Source organism: Ooceraea biroi, chromosome 8 (genome assembly GCF_003672135.1).
Source record: "Ooceraea biroi isolate clonal line C1 chromosome 8, Obir_v5.4, whole genome shotgun sequence".
Taxonomy (NCBI): domain Eukaryota; kingdom Metazoa; phylum Arthropoda; class Insecta; order Hymenoptera; family Formicidae; genus Ooceraea; species Ooceraea biroi.
The window spans coordinates 6,647,407-6,667,590 of record NC_039513.1 but is presented as its reverse complement, the minus strand read 5'-3'; the positions used below and the strand labels follow the sequence as shown (position 1 = coordinate 6,667,590).

Sequence of the window (20,184 nt, the reverse complement as noted above, 5' to 3'; positions counted from 1 at the left end):
CAGTTTTTTAATTTACGATCAAATTGCAATTTGCATAATAGATAGGAGTAGCTTAAACGTAATTTGCATTCTCACTGATCCACAATGCTACAACTTACCTGCATATAATCTTTATAGATCTTACAAAACTTTCTGGTAATTAATTTGCAAGATTGTTTGGAAAATCGTTCAGTCTGTCTGCAATTAATTTGCGCAGTTAACAAGGTTTACCGATGTGACACGTACGGGTTTAATTGCTCCGGCGATAGTTTCGCGTCAGAAATTGCTTTTAGCTTGTCAGCTCAACTTGCCGCGTCTCAACTTGACAAACCTGGCCTGGCGACGATTTTTACATCCGGTTGAATTGGGAAATAGCACGAGCATGCAGTTTGTTGAGAGAGTAAACATTCCGCGCGGATATCGTTTCCCAAGTATCGAGTCTCCGAGTGATAGCGATAGACATGGCGACGCAAAGCATCTTTCGCGGGGATGCAAGCTGCATGTATTTAACACATACACGACAGCGTATGTATGCATGTGTATATGATACATACATATATATATATATATATGTGTATATATATATATATATATATATATATATGTACGTGCATGTGCCGTTTGTGCGTCTCGATAGAGAGGAGGCATATGCACACATGCATCCAGGGCCGCAGCTCAGTATGCCGCGAGCAAACATTTATGTGGTCGCGATAATCAATTGAGTTGTCTTTGATAAAATAACTTACATACATCTGGACCGCGTTATCGCACTAGAGAATCATCGTGCGTTAATGCGCGAGCCAATATTTAAACTTGGCTTTGCGTGTGCAAGGAAGTGTGAATTTCACATCGCACAGCTACGTTCGTGTAACGACACATGAAGAACACGGAATTTAGGAGTGATAAAACGAGATAAATCTGCGTACCTGTATGTTCTATATCCTAGACCTTTAGTATCCTTCTGATTAGAGGCATCTTTTATTCGCTAAGATGCTTTTAATGTTCAAAATATTTATTTTACTTTTTGATTATGTCAATGTAATTTTTAACCAATATTAATATTAAAGTTACAATTAATTGTTCTTAAAGTAGCTTGACTGATCTTGTTTTGCATCTTTGTTCCCAATTAATAAGTTATTTTCAAACTGATTTATGTACCTATGACGTGTTTTATTGGTTGTCTTTTCGCAGAAAAATATGATAAAAAAACATTTACGACTATACTTTATACGTGAAATTTATCGGACGAAAGAGAATCACGGTAGATTGAATAATAGAAGTGCAAAAATATATTCCAATTCAATTTGCGAGGTAAGACGAGCTTGAAAGCGGCCCTGTATAGGTACATTGTGCATGCGATACGAGTGGGTCTCAGCGTTCTTCTGGCCGTAGCAGCAAGCCGTATTGTTTTCTCCAGAGAAGGGCTTCGGTACGGCTATTGTTAGCCGCTGTCGCACCCTTGGTGGCGTAGAGCACTTGATCTTTTGCTTTGTCTTTTCTTTCAGCGCACAGAGCGGATACTGAAAGCCCGGGCCCGATACGCGAGCCTCTTATTATGCAATACTGTCGTTAGATCAGCGACTTCATATCAAAAGTCTATGAATTTCCACCGGATTCCGTTACAGAATTTCGAAGGACCGTTTTGATTCTTTATACGCCGATGTAACCATATATGAGACACGAAAATATTTTCTAATGCGTATTCCTTTCATTAAGATACCAGTCTTGGACGTTTTGACATGTCTTTTACATTCCAAATTATACGAGATTTTTTTTCTTGGTATATGAAGTTTATTTGTTGAATGATATGGATTAAAATAATATAAATTCTGATATTTGGAAATAATTGGAATCCCGAATGTTTCATAATGAATGCTACATTTGGCATACGCAGCACGCGAGGAGAAACAGGGAAACGGAAGAGCCGCACGCTTTTGTTGGCCGCATAACGTGCGATTTTTAGTTTCCGTCTCTCGATCCCGATATTTTTCGTTTCTCGCTCACGGGAAAGCTTTCGATCTTAACGACTCCGTAAATTTTCGGCGAGTGGCGTGTGTGCGAGTAGCAACTCCATGTGTCGATCGTACAAAGGCGCCATTCCGAAGCTGGATGGAATTACGTGCATAGAATTACGAAGGCGGAAAAGGGGACGGCGCGCGTAGCGACGCGGCGCGTCGCGGCGCTTCGATCGAAGGGCCATGGATGCCGTGACTAAAGGGAATCCCCGCTAGCTAGCGTGTTCGCTAGGAATGTCTGACTCGCTAGCTTATTATCATTTATATCAAGCTTCATGATAAGGCACGCAAACTGTTCGCCCCGAAGCCTTATCAGTTTTTTTTGCGGGTAATCACAAAAAGAATCACGCTCCCCCTGTTGTACCAAGGGATTAAGATACGCTATTCGCACGTTGGTTTCATATGAATGTTGTTACATTTCACGTCATTATTTTGCGAAGAATGATATAGGTATACTTCTGTATTTAATAAAAACATTCAGAGAGAGAAGAGGCACTGTGATGCAAAATTGTAATAAAAGACGAGGTATAGGTAAAAAAAAGAGTGCAGAGATTCTAACGCTAAAAATTGCAATAATTCTTGAGACTCGATCGCAAGAACACGATACGATTATAGCTCTTGGAATCCTTGGGTCGAGAGATACGATCTAAATTTTCGCAGCAAAGACTTTGTCGCACAATACCAAGATATTTACACGAAACGAGGATTTGGAAATTTATGCAGCACAGCGAAAAGATTTCCTTGATGCGTCGAGAAGTTCGGTTATTATTATGTTAATACGGTAAACGGGCCATAATCTTGGATGTTGAAACACGTGTGTTGCGTCCTATTAGAGGTATTCGGGGTAACATCCGTTCGTGTGCATCCAGCCGGCGTTCCCAGCTTCCAGGAGACCTTTTCTCTCGTCGTAACGACGTAACTTCGCAGCAAGGCCCGCGCACGTGCTTAACGAGCGTTGAACTTTCGTGCCGCCCGTTTCGGATGTTGCTACAAGGATAATTTAGCGAATAAGTTGGCTGGTGTGCATAGTCCGCCCATTTAATTGTGCCGTAACGTTTTTCCATTGTATTCTTTCCGAGGATCAGGTCGACTATTTGTGCGCAACGGGCGTTTTGCCGATTAATTAAACGAATTTTGTTCGGTTCAACGATTGCCCCGTTTCGTCGATCCGCTTCGTGGATTTCGCGTAGATTGGATAGGCACAGTGGTGTGAGTGATCACTTGCGAATCGATATTTATTTTCATATTAATCTTCAAGTACTGGGGATATAATGATTATTCAAATATTACTGTTCTTTATTAGCAACTGAGACTGATAGGTTTATAATTTAATTAAATTGTATATTTGTTCGAAAACTTTGAATAAAAATAGATAGTGAAAACTTCTTTTTCATTGTTTTTCCAGGTAAACCGAGACTTTCTGTCTTAACAGAATTTTAATTGAAAGTTTCGAGTTATCGAGATATTTAATATCGATTATCGAAAAAGTTAAAAGAATTATAAGAAAATGTAATGCCCGTTCAATCTCTCACTAAAAACAAACCAACATCATATTGTAGTCATAATGAATACACGTATATACTTATTTTAAAATTATTTTATTTTTTTAACACATTTCCAAGTAGTGCGACTCAATCATTGTTCAGGAATGAAAAGCATGTCTCTTCATATTCGGCAAGATGAGTGCAGTCACACTGCTAATTCTTCTTGACATAGCTAGCGTGCTTGACATCGGACACGAATGAATAGCTCGCAGCTTCAGGAGAGACGAGACAAATACTGTTTGGAAAGAAAGCGAACGCGTTTAGACACGGGCGAGCTGCATTACAGCTGGCGCGTAATGGAGTGCGTGCTTCGTTAAAAGTTACTCGGTACCTTCCACGACTCGAAGCTATACCTTGTGTACTTCGTTAAGCTCATTCAATAAGAATGGCGAGCTCATTCCATGTCTGTCTGCTTTTCGCAGAAAATAATGGACTGTCGGATAACTTGCAAATATTCTCCGCCTTCTTTTTGCCCATAAGACAAATAAAAAGGATGAGGGAAAGAGTTCTCAGTCGCGCAGTGTGATGATATCTTATCCTTTGGTAAGATTATGACATTTTTATGAAATAAATATTTGCTGTTGTCAGAGCGTTTTATTCAAATAAAAACGCACGATGAATAATACTTCGAGGTATTTAAATTGTTGAAATTATCTGGCACATAAGTATTAGCGGAATATATCGTACTGAAGTCATTACCATAAAATTATCGTTTTCAACTTTGTCGTAACGTAATTCCTTTTATCATTTAATATCATACTACAGACCGAGGCAAGCTTTGATTAAGCTTTTAAACGACTTTTATGTGAAACTCAGGAAACGAACTGTATTCTGTAATATTATTTGTATCACATCGTTAAATATTTCCAATATTACAGACTTTAGTATTAATAAAACATACGATTGCTTTGCTCGCGTAGGCAGAATAATTTTAGACAGCGATTTACAAAATGTTTTATTCCAACATGCTTTTTGCGTAAACGTCACCTTCCGTCTTAGCGATGGACTTTCTAGTTAAAAAAAATGCAATTGCCATTAGTAGTTTAAAGCAGATTTAACTCTCTTTTATTGAAGTTGTACTATAACAGTAATATGGCAAAAGCTTTATTATATTCTGTTTAACTGTTAAAAATAATTACAAACGTTAAAAAGTAAGAACTTAGCTTTTTGGTATATTTATATTATATGATTTGTTTAATTACCCATATAGCATATTTTGAATGAATACTTAATTTGATAATTGAGAATAAACAATTTTATTAACAGCATCTATTTATATGAAGAATTCAAATTTAGTAACCTACTTGAGAACATCGGAAATAAATATCTTAAAACGTCATTGATAACACTTCTCACGTTATGAGCAAGCGGAAGATTTCAGCAGTTGAGAAAAGCACAATTGGAGAATCGCTGACGGAAGCAAATACGTCACTCGGCGGAAATGGCACTTTCCAAAATTACGGCTATTCGTTGAAAAATGCAGTCTAGCTCGGCTGTCGCCGAGATCAATTACGTCGTGTTCCATCTAACTAGAGCACGTATTAGTTCACAGTTTTATGATACTGTTTTCCCCTTTAAGTTTACATATGATCTCCTGAGATAATATATACAGAATTGTTTTGACTACTCTACGCAACTTTTACATTTATTTTAACATTTAGATTTCTTCACATAATATTTAATAGAAAAAATGTAAAACTCAAATATATTGAGTTATCTGTTTCCAGAAATTTGTTACACAGTTTTAAAAACTACGTGTAGGAGTGCATGTCTGGTTAAAGAACGTGTCAGGCTAGTTTCAATGATCACAAAAGGCAATATCTCTCTCTGCGATCTTTCATCCCGTCGTGTTTAATTGCTTCAAGAATGCATTATGTTTATAGATTGATAACGCCTCGTATGCGAGAGACTTAATTAAAAGCAGGCAATTATACTAAGGGGAAAGAATGATCGATCGCTCCTGTTTTTAATACCACGCTTATGATACTGCGCAACGGGCGCTACGTTCGGTCAATATTTACGAAAGGACAAAAGCTGCAGCTCGCTGCACTTACCGAAGTTAGCCGGAGCTATCGATCCTCTCGCCGCTCGTGGCATACTTTACCCTCGCTATGCGATACATCGCCGGCGATGCCACTCGCAACATACAGAAATTATAAGTGCCGGAACGTTTGCTGGAATCGTCGAATCGAGTTCGCTCTCGTCGCCATCAGATTCACCCCCATCCCCCATTAATTAGAAAGAATGAAGGAACAAAGGAATTAATTTTGAGAGGAGGTACAACTAGTGGAGAAATGCGAGGCATTCGACGTACAGTGAGTCAGCAATTCGCGTGATACGTTAAAGGGGGTGCAGCTACGCGGTTCAGCTACGACGATGGCGACGGATATGAAGATGGCGGAATGAAATGAGAACGAAAACGGGTCGGGATTACCGTAGCTAGTGCGCGGAAGCGGACTAATTTTACTCGGATGACTCGATATGTGTGTGTGTGTGTGTGTGTGTGTGTGTGTGTATCTACGTTATATATATGTATTGACGCTACGTGTACTGCTTCGTGAGGGTGTCTTCCTATAGGGAGTGGTGAAGCACGGCGATCCACCCAGCAATTATTGCCAACAGCTACCCGTAGTCTAACAGTCGTGTAAGAAACGCACACACCCTGACGAACCCACACACGCACGTACACGTATGCACACACATGAGCAACGATAATCGTTTCGTCGATACCGCCGACTACTCGAAAGACTATTCTGGTCACGCGAATTCACAGAATTCTCTCTTACCAGGGACGCAACACCGGGGGCGAAAAATTTTAGGTGTACTGCGAGCGGTCTGCACGTCTCATTGTCGCTGCGACACACAATCGCATCTAAGAGATTTCGCAAGCAGAAAGTTTGCAATTTCCGTGTTATTTCTGAACATTCGTACATTCGATGTTACAAGGTAAAATCGAAACCACGTGCAAAAGAATTTAAATAGCCCTCAAGTCTTTACTTCCTTTTATATTGCAAAGTTTTATATGGTTTCTTATTTTAACGTGGATGTAATCTGAACTAGCTGAAGAGTAGTTTTATTTTTGAAAATATTCTTATACGTATTCCCTGCGCTTGAGAATTAGTTTAATTTAGAGATATTATTATTCGCAGTGTTTGATCCAAATTTCCTGTTAATCAACACTTGAGGCTACATAGGAGTATTTGGGGGTATTTTCTGAACAAGTTTTAAAAACTACAGATTTCCTCTGCTCCAGCGCTCTACCACTCTGCCATTTACTCGTAATCACGATCGATCGATCTTACTCAAAACACAAAGGAACACTCGGAATTATTGTTCGCTGCGAGTGCGCTCGCAAGCACGGCTCCTCTCATTAAAATAACTCCCTCGGCAAATTTAGACGGCCGCTTCCACAACATTTACGTCGTAATTCAAACTTGCAAAGAAAGATTACTCGAGCGCAACGATTATTTGGTTAGAAAACTCGTTTTAACTTTGAAAACAAGATATTTCCTGCAGTCACAAAAGACACATCTTGGAGAAGCTTCAGGTAAAAGCTTTATCGTAGATATCATACATGAGATATTTTTACTCAAACTGTTTAGATTTTTTGTGAAGTCAATTTGAAATCTGCTCTACCTACGTGCAGCGCTATTTCAACTTGAGCTAATAATGAAGCTATTAAACTATTAACGACATTCTAATAATGTCTCCCGAATTATTGAACCTCGAGCAACGGTGTGCGACGTGCAACTTTAAACGATTATGTATTAAAAATTGCGTTTGTGTATCTTGATATTGGATTTGGTGTGAAATTGGGATCTGACAAAGCTGATCAAATTCACGTCCCGTTTGACGTATTCAACATCAAGCGCAGCATTTGTTATCTCTGCGCAAAACACCGTTCGGAAAGAGTGGCATGATCCCGCTTTTCGCCGCGGTAAGATAAAAACGTCATTCACGTTCACCGATGCGTTAATCGATGCATGTGAGAAAAAAAAGCGACCCGGTCACACGGCAACCTTCACTCGATTGCCGGCGAAAGGGTTACGGCGATGAGAGCAAAAAAGGGCTGGGGGCACGTGGGCGGCCATTGTATCGACCATAATGCGAGAGGGACAAACGCAATTTGTCGCGTCACAGCGGATAGTCAATCGATTAGACGCGGGATGCGTCCACAACAGGTGCATGTGCGAACACATGCACGACGATTGCCGGATTACGCGTGTAGGGATTCCCATAATTCCACACGAGGGCGACGAGCAGCCGCTCCAATTATGCAGATCGTACCATCGCTCGCACTTGCCCGCGCGCGTACGGCGATACAATTAATTTTAGAATTTATCCGCGCGTGCACGCTGCGTTATTCGTTATCAGGCGAACATGGCGGCGAATGCGATTTGTGGCGGCTCACCTTTTCGATGGCTGACGGCCGCCGCGCCGAGCAACTGCACAAAGTTGCGCTTTACGCGGCGGGATGATCGGCATGGGACATCGCGAGTTCCGCGAGCGAGATTTCCAATTACAGTGATTAAAATGCAACAATCGCGGCGCAATTGTTTAAAAATTATTATTTAAATTAATTAGTAAATAAATTATTAAATTAATTATTAAAAATTCTTAGGATTATTATTAAAAATTCTATGGGAGGAGGGTGGAGGGAATACGTACGCGCTCCGGGTGGCGTTTCTGTTTACGTCGCGGGGGTCGTGATGTAAGTTCGCGTGATGTAGGGGATGACTTCGCGGGTGGAGAAACGGGAACACGAGGTTCACTGCCTCCGCCTTGATTATAAAATCGATAGCGCGGCGACACACACGGCGAGTGCTCTGCATGCTGTTCTTCGTTGACTTATGACACACCATTCGGCACGCGCCAACGTACGTCCTTTTGATTGCTCTCTTGATACCGACCTCGCGAGTTAACTTTTTTCCAATTAAAACGAATCCACCCCGCGGGTCCTCGCGCGCCTCCGTCGAGATGATATTTGTTCGCCAGTGTCGACCAAATTGAAAAGTACGCTTGTATAAATAGGGGGTGAAGCGAGAACTGATGAAACAGACGCGAATAACGAAGATGTGGGAAGCATAATGGAAAATCACGCGGCTTTGAGTTCTTCTTCTCTTTCTTTCTTTTTTTAAATTTCATTAATAGCGTTGACAAATTATTGAAGTCAAACAGGATGCAATCGACTAGAGACACCATTTAATAGAATTTAACGGTTTAACGGGAAACACAAGGGTCGTAAACTAATAATTCCGGAACTGTTTCTTCATTAAAGGAGCATTAAAATTTTATCGTCTCAGTTTCGAGGGTACTATTTATAAATTTACGACACTCGACATTAATGTAACTTTTCCGCGTCTTTGTGGAACAGCATCGTTAATGAATTATTGAAGATATTTGTCCGAAAGGCAGTAATTTTCGCGTAATATTACATAGCATCTATAATCTTTCTTGTGTTAAGTATTAAGTTATAGAAGTCCCGACAAACTTCCACAATTTTTTATCCCGGATTATGCCAGATTCATGGTCGTGTTTGACTTTTAAGTAGTATTATCCGTTGGCTATAGAGTTTTCAGAACTCGAATGTCGATGAAATTATGAACTTGCTACTTGGGACGGCTTAAAAGGCGTACTTTACAGATATAGAAGCTTCTTCGATGAACACGTATATTTTCGAAATAAAGATAATTTGTAATATTACACTATATTCTTCAGATATAATATTTAGATGTAATATTTAGATGTTACAGCATCCACTGTTTACGTGACAATATATGGTACAAATTATGTCTTATTAACGGCACGGCGTGCGTTGCGGCCACGAATCCCTGTTACGATACCGATGTTGCATCGTGCGTACTATAATTGCAACGCGTAATAATTTGCTGCGTAATCACGAAAGCTGCGATACGGGACAATTCTCTTTGTCCCGTATCGGTAACAGCAAATCAGAATCGGGCGCGAACATTAACGGTGATACGATTTGGATTTTGGCCGGCGATGTTTCCAGGAAAATGGCTGGCAGGACTGGCACATGTACCATCGATTTGGCATACGATTGTTAGGGGATGTCTACGTCACGGCCATCAAGTCCGTTAATTGTCAGACCCACATGGAACTAATTATGAAACATTCGCAGAGAAAGAGAGAGAGAGAGAGAGAAGATGAACGCATGCCCAAAATAAACCTTACGACATTGAAATGTAATAATTGCTGCAAATGACATGGCTATTGCGATACACGAAAATATGTAATAACGTAATCGATAAATAGTTTATTTCTGCACGTTATACTTACATTACGACGTTACTCACGAAAGGTGAATCATAGGGAAATGGTATTTCTTTTATAATTCATGGAAACATGAAACAGAGAGGATGAAAAAAGGGATGAGAAACTTGAAAGCCCATGAATAAGAAAAATTAATTAAGCATTCTCTGTGAGATATTAAACATTATTATGCACATATAATCCAATGAGGATGAGCTTTAGAGTTCTGACGTTGCTAATAACTGTAACCTTCGTTTTCCATTACTCAAATTATCCTCTATTTCTGCCTTTTCCCTGATGAGAACCTTAATGCGAGGCTTTCACGGAACGTTCTTGCGTTTACGACAATTCCGTGCCAGTGATGTATCAGCATAGCGTATTAAGACGCACGTTTGAGAGTAATATTATACACGCTTGGAGCGGATTTTTGACGATGAAAGAATCGCTTTCATTGGTATTCGCGTGGTGGTGTAGGACAGCGCATCGAGCTGGCCGATGTCGGTTGCATCCTCTTTCCGAAGCACAGGTGGAAACTGCGGGAGTCTTTTGATCCGCTTAATTTGCATAAAGGCACGCCCGGAATGGCGAAACGATCAATCAAGTCGCCGCGGAGAACGTGCTACCATCGCCGCTCGCTCGCTCTTTTCGAACGGCCGAACTCGATCTCGCTTCGATAGTTTACACGCCTCGCCAAACCGCAGCGGCGAGAACGTTGTTTCTCCCGGAAATTCGTTTCTCTGCGTTAAGAGCGATGCGAATCAGACCATACTTTGCGAGACGTTCGATTTTAATCAATGAACTTTCTTTGTATCCTGCCACATCCTCCGATAACCTAATTGGTTTATTTGCCATGCATCCTAGGCGCTCTCAAGTGTGCACGCAGCAAAGGAGCGGCAAAACAGTTTGGGAAAAAAGTGGAACGTGGCAATGATACGGTGATCCAATGCAAGCATCTCGCATCGTGATTTATTAAAATTTATTTAAACATATTGAGTATCTACAGTTTGCCATAATTAATGTTGGTCGCATTACTAAACTTGTTTTTCATTAAAAAAAATATTTATTTCATTCTCGGGATCGCGAATTATAGTTTAAGAAAACGCAATAGTATCGAGCTTTTTCGACCTCTTAATGACTTGTAATTCAACACTTGTCGCTTCTTTATTCAAAGACAAAATTACAAGAACGTGTCCTGTAATTTTGGTGCACCAATTTTACAGTTTGGTGCAAAATTTTACAGCTGCAATGCAATTACTTCTACGAACAGTAAAACACCATGAACGCGTAATTGGAAAGCGGATTGCATTGATTCGACCAAAATGTACTTGTTCCACTAGTAGGAAGTGATATATGGTCTGGATATAATTTACTTATTCTACTGTGAGGAAGTTAAATCTATGGTTCGCCTGCGATGTACTTGTTCCACTACAACGAGACAGAGAATATATAGTCTGGATACAACTTGGTTATTCAACTGTGAATGTAATTTATAGCATATTAATACTTTGACTGTGCTAACGTTTTACCATATTTTGTAGGAATGACAAATTATTTCTCTTATGAATGTATAATACAAGCAGACAAGAAATATAAAAATAATTATGAAGATATTACTAATATTTTATTATATTAAATTTTATAAGATATATGAGAATAATTTATAGATTTTTAACTAGTATTATTGAGAATATATTTCATAATTACAATCTATATATTTTAAAGTAAAACTTATTTGACCTAATTCACCACATTATTTAATGCTGATTAAATAGTTGACTATTTTACATGAATATTGAACATAACTGTTTATTAATGACTTTAATTATATTCGTATCAGCAAAATTAAAATTATTTTATAATATAAATTTATACATAAATTATAAAATCCAGGTTAATAATATGATAAGATTTTAAATGTATCAGTAATTTAGAAAAAGAGCAATATAATTACACAAAAATTATAACATGTCAATTTCATATAAAACAAGATTACATAGACTTCGAAACATCATGGTGAACAGTGCTCTTCGTGCAGCTGGACTCGATAGTTCGATTAAAGTCGTTCAAACTTATGGCGTAATAATCAAACCAATTATAGATGCTCTCTCTCTCTCTCTCGCTCAACGTGTCAGTGCCCGGTAGATGCTTCTCATCTTTCGATATCGCCGGTTGTAATTGCACGTACGATTCCGCCAATCGACCGATGCTTTGCTACACGATAGTGTCGGGGATTTCAGGCGCTATCAAGAACTGGAATTCCATTTCCAGGCCCCACGGGCGCAACTTTTTCTATTCTTCTGGTCCGGCCTGATTTATCGTCGCCCTTACGCTCACGTGTTCCACGTGCTTTGGAGGTCTTCCATTGGTACACTCTGCGGTATACTAGCGTGATTGATACGAGGCTGTAGATCGTGAGGGTAAAGGGACGTTCTATAAGCCTCGCGTGCGTGCGACCGGAATTCCCGATTTTCCGCTCCTTTTCTTCCAGTCGATGTATTTTTCGAAATTGGCCGACGATACCGGCATGTTAATCATTCGCACGTCTCTCAATTGCGAATTGCAGCAGCCACGTATCTCACGAGATTATTATTTCTCGGTGCTCTTTGAAAGAAGTCTTGTTAAAGTACATTTTTTTAGCAGTAATTGATCACACGAAAAAATTCACAGGAAAGAATTCCTCGTAAGTTTGATACGGTAATCCTAACTGTAACATGTATTTTATAAAGCGTATTTATATTTTATAACCGTATATAAATTTTATGAGAACCTGTGAAATTGGCCAGAATGTAGTTAAGGCAATTTATTTTATTCAGTTAATGTAATATGCTATATGAACGAGTTCATTAAAAAGATTGCGTAATACTATATTTCAGAGGCTGAAGTGAGATCGCCACGTTTCACTGGATCAGGCTGGTTGGCTTTTCCTGCTTTAAGAGCCGCTTACAAACATGTTCAATTAGAACTGGAATTTCGGCCCGAAGCGTGGGACGGGGTGCTTCTCTTGGCGGGAGAACGAGACGATCTTCAGGGTGATTTTATGGCCTTAATACTGCATCATGGCTTCATCGAATTCAGGTATTTGCACTACTTAAGTTATTAGTTTAATAATAATAATAAATATTAAGTTATTAGTTTAATAATAACAAAATTTTAATTATCTATATAGGGTGTCTGACATAGGGCGAAAAACCTCTCGCCCATAGGTAGATCTCGTCAAACTGAATTAAAAAGTCCTGTACCATTTTGCAAACAACCACGTAAAATTTCGAGTAATTAAGTTCGCTAATTCAGCGGACGTGATTGGCAGCGAGGGAAGTAGACTTGAATGAAACGGCTGGTCGCGCGCGCGACACGATAGCAGCGAGTATCGGATTACAGCGGCAGGCGAGACGACGCGTGAGAGGTTTTTCGCCTTATGTCAGACACCCTGTATATGTATAGTCAAGTCAGTTTTATTGTTATTGAATATTAAAATTGTTACATCAAATAGTTCTAAAAGCAACACAAGTAGTAAATTCTTTATAAAAAATTATATTTATAGAAAATTTGTGGTATTGGAAAATTTGTGCTATCGACCGAATAATTAAGAAAAGACGCGATAAATGTCGTCTTGTAAGTGTAATGATGATCCTACAAAAAGCTCTGGAGCGCCTTAAATAGTATCAAGAACGAGCTTCATCGATTTTTTTCTATCTCTCGTAAAGAGGTAGACTGTATTGAATATAAAGTTGTACGAGATACTTTATAGGACACTTCGGCGCTGCAATTTCAGAGACTTTGCCGTGAGTTTGACGCGGTCATTAATTAAACATTCCGTGCTGGGACTAATTTTTCGTTTACAGCTTAATAAGCCGTGACTTAATGCAGCCCGCGTACGATTTATGACCGCCATGCAAAAACTAAAAGTTTACCTTTTGCAATATAGTCCGATCTCGCTCCACTGGTTTGATGGCGTTTTGCACCCTTTCTTCTTCCCCTTCTCTCTCTCATAGAACATTGACGGGAAACTTTTTCACCATGGAAGCGTCACCGTAAGATCCATTTTACAACGTAAACTTTCGTCTGCAAGTACCCCGCAAAGTGTTATAACATCATGACATCTGCAATATTTCATGCAGATCCTGTTGCACGTCGCAAAATATTACAATAATAATGGTATATTCAAATATTTGATATTTTTCTAATTTCACAGTTTTACTAACGATTAATACTGCGCGGAAAAAAGACGGCAAGCAGATTTACTAAACTATAGAACAATTCCGTAGCAAATAAATTTGTTACAAGTTTTCTATTATAATCTGTTTTTCCGTGTGTTATTAAAAACTGAAAGAAACATTCGAGAATGCATTATCGTAATTTTCGCTTTCTATCTCGATCTATCATTGAGATTGCGAATAAAGGAAATCGAAATCATAGAGCGGGCGCCATATTCATATTCATAGAGATGAGTAGACACATTCATCAAGCGCATTGTGTAATTTATTCATTGGCACTGGCAGCGGTCCGCTCTATTGTTACCCCGATTTGTTTCCACAATTCATTAATCGAACGTTAAATGATTAGCTGTGTAGATTTGTTGTTCTATTAACTTGACAAAGAGCATTATCGTGCGCTTACATATTAGAGGATTACTTTTGCAATAATCGCGAAACAGATTATACGCGCTTACCATGATTTTCATATTGATTGGAACAAACAACGCCAGCATACATCATCATTATGCAACAATATTATCAAATACTAACTGCATGTTCCTTTCTTTTAAAGTGGTTGTGACATTGAGAGCTTTTACAGAATACTTAGCAAGTCAGCTGAAACGGATACATTTCATGAGAAAGACCGATCGCGAAAAATATTATTACATAATATAATTTTGTATTATATATTATAATAAAGAAAATATATTTTTTCGCCGTACATGGTCTTAGGTATAATAATAAACGAACGGATGGCGATTCTATATGAAGGAACAACGTGACGCAAACTAAAATCTTTATACGGATCTTTATTTAAAAAAAAAATGATTCTGTGACGACAGGAAAATAAATATTGATTCGTACCAAAATAACATTGTTGCGGCGTTTGGTCGACCTACAATGCTTAACGTAACATGACATGCCTGACATTCTCGATCGATTAACATTACGTGCTTGTACTTTGTGCTAAGGTTCGATTGCGGCAGTGGCGTGGGTACCGTGAGGAGCACGGAGACGGTGAAACTGAATGAGTGGAACACCCTAAGTGTCTACCGACATCGATGGGACGCCTGGGTCCAGCTGAATCAAGAAAAGAGGGTGGAGGGACGATCGAAGGTGAGGGCACTTCATTTTATTTCCATCAAAGCCAGACGTCGGATATTATTTACCGGTGTACTGCGGATTCGATGAGGGAATCGATATTCCGCAGCAAAGCGGAACGTATTATCGGGATTACCCCTAGTGAGTTTATTTGAATTCTTGAGATTCTTCCGACGACACCCATGCGCTCGCCTCCCCCGAGACTTTCCGGTTGTGTTTTATGTAACGACAGAATGAGGAATCGGACTTAATTGATCGCGATAACAGTAATTCGCTACGACTCGTGGTAATAAATAAGCATCTCATTTCGTTAAGCGAAGCGTTATTCAAAACGCATCAATTATCCAAATAATTGTTTAATAGATATTTTAATAAAGGAATATATGGTGATAGAATCACTAATTGTGTGTGTAAATTTTACACATTTAAATTGTGGATACTCGTTATGTTAGAAATAAATTGGAATAATGATATCTATGATATGATATAGTTTGAAAGCCCGTGAATTTCAATGCGCGCTGTAACTGCCGAATTAAATTTTTCTTTTCCTCAATTAAATACAAGCTATTATGATGGTCACGGCCAACTGCAATGAAATAAAATTGTTTCCATTCGACGAGTTTCATTCGCGAGAAGTTTAATGGCGCCGAGGAGGTGGAACCAGCATTAAACGCTGTTGTATCTTACGGCAAGTTCCCGGAAACTTTAATGAGAGAATGTAGTCCGGAAATTGAAGAAACGTTCTTACATCTTGGAACTTCTTTCTGGGGTATTTCACGTGGGTTGCGCAAAATTTCTGAGCTACTTTTTTTGCTTTTGCGCGCAGAGCAGAAACTTCGTTGCGGGTTATATCGATATGTGCTAAAAAGCATTATACAGTGTTACGGCAACAAAACTTTGGCTTTCTTGAAAGCTCGCATTTTGCCGCAGTCGCAGCAGAAGCCACAAAAGCTCCCCGTGAAAACCTTCTCGTATTTTCGCTGCTCTCCGGACGGCCACGGCAAATAGAATACGGATACAAAATAAATGCGCGAGCGTATTTCTGCATGAAGGTAGTCACGAAGAAATGGGTTACAATGAGAACAAAATTTTCGGCGGTTGCGACAGCACTGACGTAAGAAGCTAAAAGCGCGGTCGGACGTGTCGAGACAGATGGCGGAGGTTAAAAGCGGAGAGACCGCACCCTGAAACGGTGCCGCACCTTCGCGATCAATCTAATCAGGAAAAAGTGCCGCTGCACATAAAACTTGTCTGAATAAAGTATTCCAGACCACGTAATCGTCTATCGATCTCGCCCTTTTCCATATTAATCCGTTCGAATCGATTTAGATCGATCTCTCTACTGTTCATTAAAACAGAATCAAAACAGAATAAATTAAAAATTGCATAATAAGGAAAATCCAATTGGTCAGAATGCGTTTCAATTGGCATTGCAGAAATGCGTACTGCTACGTAGCCCTCGCGTCAGTTTAAAATAATCCACTGAAAATAAAAACATTAAGCAAATGTTTGAAAATTGAAAAAATTTCTTCTAATGTCTATGTGAAATATGATATATGATTAACTAGCTGCTGTGGATGTTAATTAACTCAATGAAAAGCACAAATAATAATTTACTCTGTTTCGGCGGAGCCGAAATGAGATCCAGATCGCTTGCATTCTGACCACGAACTCCCGCATTGTTAAAGCCTGACAAAATCAATTAAGAGCCGACGATTTAATTTACAATGCACCGGCGCGCTGTAGAATTAACGCAACTGCTTTCCAATGCAAACCCCGGATAATGTTCTTTGATGCATGAGATTTTCACCCAATTGTTCCGCAAGCGGATACACGAATCTTACCGTTAACTAACCCACTCTTTGTCTGAATTGTATTCGGCGTTCGTCGCATAGCACTTCTCGATCTTGATTTTTTTTCTTTTGCATCGTTTCTTCATGATGCCGTTGCGCCTTGCTCGTCGCCTTGTTCGTCTTATTATCTTGCAAATGAGATGCAGCGCCAGGGCGAACGCGTAAGTGAGACTTACAGGTCCTTTTTACCCCGGTGATAACAGATTACCTGTAGAGATACCCTCGTAAAGAAGTAGATTAGTAATTTGCAAAGTTTTTAAATAGAACTTCATTTACATAATAATTGTTACGTTGCAATAATTATTTGCGCTTTGTATTTATCGTAATTTACTGTTTTAACGCGATCAATTAATTCGTAGACCTGAAGGCTGCAGTAATGATGTCCGGTGCATTTTACAAGGATTTTACAACACATGATTTATCCATTCTTTCTTTTCGGTAATTAGTCGTGCAAATGAGAGGATTAGAAATTTTCAAATAAAGAGATTTGGCATTTGTTACAAGCGTTATTAAATGTCATTATTTTATGTTATATTACGCAAACAGAACCATGTCGTTAATCGATTCTCAACATCATTGGTGAGGACACTTAATATCAAAAGATCAAACACCGTCGATAAATGTCTCATCCATTTTTTTCCACTGATCCTCTTTCTTCAATGAGTCTGTCGGGCGTCCAAAATAGCGGTATGATAACGAGGAATTATCGGCTGGTTCTCGACCCATCTGTTTTTCCCAGGCTAGGTTTAATTACCTTTAAAATCGGGCAGCATCGCCAGCAAATGGCTTCGCGTTTCAAGCCCACTTTATCCTAGAGTGCCATTAAGCACTCGGTGTTCTAACGACAGCGTCGTAATTAGAGGAGCCATCCCTGACCTCTCCACTGTCTTCCTGTGTTTTCGCCAGCTCTCTCTCTCTCCCTCCTACCCCCTTCTCTCTCTCTCTCTTTCTTTCTGTTCTTGTCTTTTTTTCGCAGTATTTTCTCCTCTTTGGAAAGAAGAATAAAAAAAATAAAGAAAAATCTGATCTGATTACTAAAACTTTCGCAAATCGCGCTCGATTTCCCTATTCGATTTGAAGAATTTTCAAGAATAGAATTCGAGAATGGAGAAGCGATGATAGCTTATGATCACTCGAGATGCACGCACTCAAGTATAAAATGTACGGTAAAACGACATTGTATATTGGCTGACATGCAATGGGCATAATTTGTAGTTCGATACAAGGTGAAGAATGCGAAAAATGCGACGTGAAAATAACACGGATCTCAAAGGATACGATGGAATTTCCTATTTCGCATCGCTCGTCAAACTTCATGCTTCTTTTGCAATAACCATATTACAGCTACCGTATTTAATTCTCAACTTATTTGCTTTCATTAACTTTTTACAGTGTAGTTACATGATTAAAGATTTCTTTTTGAGGAATGCTTCTTTAGTTGAAGCTTTTATTATAATATTAATTAAGAAAAACAAACTTCTTCGTTTTTAAAAGATATGTAATATTACATCCTTTCTTCTCATAAAAAGATAAAACGATTTATTAAATCAACTCTGTAGTAATGTCTGTTACAACAATTTTAAAATTCAATTATATCAATAATTATATTATTATTACCATTTCTTAGACAGTAATATTACTTAAGTGAAATCATATCATATATTCTCGGTAATGGATCGACCTGCATATTTTACTGATTCAAGAAGAGTTAAAATGCTTGCAGAATTATTTTTCACGTGTAATATTCATATTGCGTAGCCCTATGTTATACCAAAAATATGCTAAGAAAAGGGACGTGCCCACCGTTGGGACTTGTACACGTCGAACGGAATAATTTCATGCATTAATCAGGCAACTACAATTTCGCCGTTCCATGCATTACCACCGCAGCTGCATACGTGTAACTAGAGAATTCCGGCTTCAATTGCAGGGCTTGTTCTCGAGAATTACGTTCCGTGAGCCGCTCTTCGTCGGCGGGCCCGGAAACACGACCGGTTTGGAGCGACTTCCGGTGAGGACCGGATTTAAGGGTTGCATCCGGCATTTGGAGGCGAACGAGCACCACTATCGCTTCCCGTTGGCTCCGCAGGGCGACGCCGCGAACGGATTCGACGTCGGTAAGTACAGTATCTCGTGGCGCAACATCCGGTTTCAGCGTTCAGTCGTTTCCTAATCGCGATACTCCCTCATAATCGCATCTCAGTTTTTGAACGGGCATCAAACACCGAAACGATCTCTTTATTGGTTGAATTTTTTCTCGATATTACGTGTTCATCCTTTTATTTCCATAAATGACAATACTATAAACATTTAATCGCTCTAACGCCAACTTTGAATTACATTCACTTGCCACGAAGCACAAAAATCTACGAAACTACGATAACATAATGCAGAAACGATATATCGAAGGAATGAATGGATTGGAAATCGAATCGAATGCAATGTGACATTCTTCTTTTAAATTTAATATTTAATTTATTCGTGCAACGCGGCACGGTGTTCAACTAATTACGTTTATATTCCCTGGCAAGTTAAATAGCGAGATCCCCGCTCAAGGCTTCAAACTACTTGAGGACCGCTTCGCGGCCGCGAAAAAAAGGGAAAGGAAGAATATATTCGAAGTTAAATCGAGCGGGCGTCAGAGGGATTTGGCGACTAAATTCATGTGACACCTGTTGTCCGTTTGCCGATATAGCTGTTAATTCGGCCGCTAGTGCCTCGCCGCATCCCGACCGACCATGCCGTAATTGTAAGGCAACTAATTAAGATTCATAGTTATTAATCGTTTTAAATATTTCAGCACTGGTCCTACATCGGCTTTACAGCTATTGTGCTCTGGAATATTAATAATAATAATAATTCATCTACGCACATACACATCTATATACACAGACATTTATTCACAGAAATTATTTTATTATGACGTTGCTTGTAACAACCAGCGTACCAGTTTCGCATTAAAAGCTTGCCTCCGTTATAGCGAAAAATTTATTATATAAAAATCTGCATTATATTTTTATACAAACGATATGTTTACGCGTACGTAAATTTTTCAAAATTCTGGGAAAGTGAAAACTCAATACTTTGTACAAATATTAAGTAGCTCAGCTTAAATCTAACTTGGATGTTACCAGACAGCAATTTTGAAGACAGCAAAGTTATTCAGACGCAAAACTAGTTTATAATTTTTCTTTAATACATGTAATCGAGCTTCTTTCTGAAA

General features: G+C 39.1%; 1 protein-coding gene across 3 annotated transcripts in view; it reads left to right on the top strand.

Moving 5' to 3' along the window:
• Positions 1–20,184, top strand: part of LOC105287866 (pikachurin) — an 82,381-nt gene that overhangs the window by 37,645 nt on the left and 24,552 nt on the right. For all 3 annotated transcript variants that reach the window (XM_011353696.3, XM_011353697.2, XM_011353698.2), the window contains 3 exons: positions 12,685–12,886; positions 14,979–15,123; positions 18,892–19,078. In XM_011353696.3, coding sequence (XP_011351998.2) covers positions 12,685–12,886; positions 14,979–15,123; positions 18,892–19,078 — 534 coding nt within the window. The remainder of the gene's footprint in view (positions 1–12,684; positions 12,887–14,978; positions 15,124–18,891; positions 19,079–20,184) is intronic.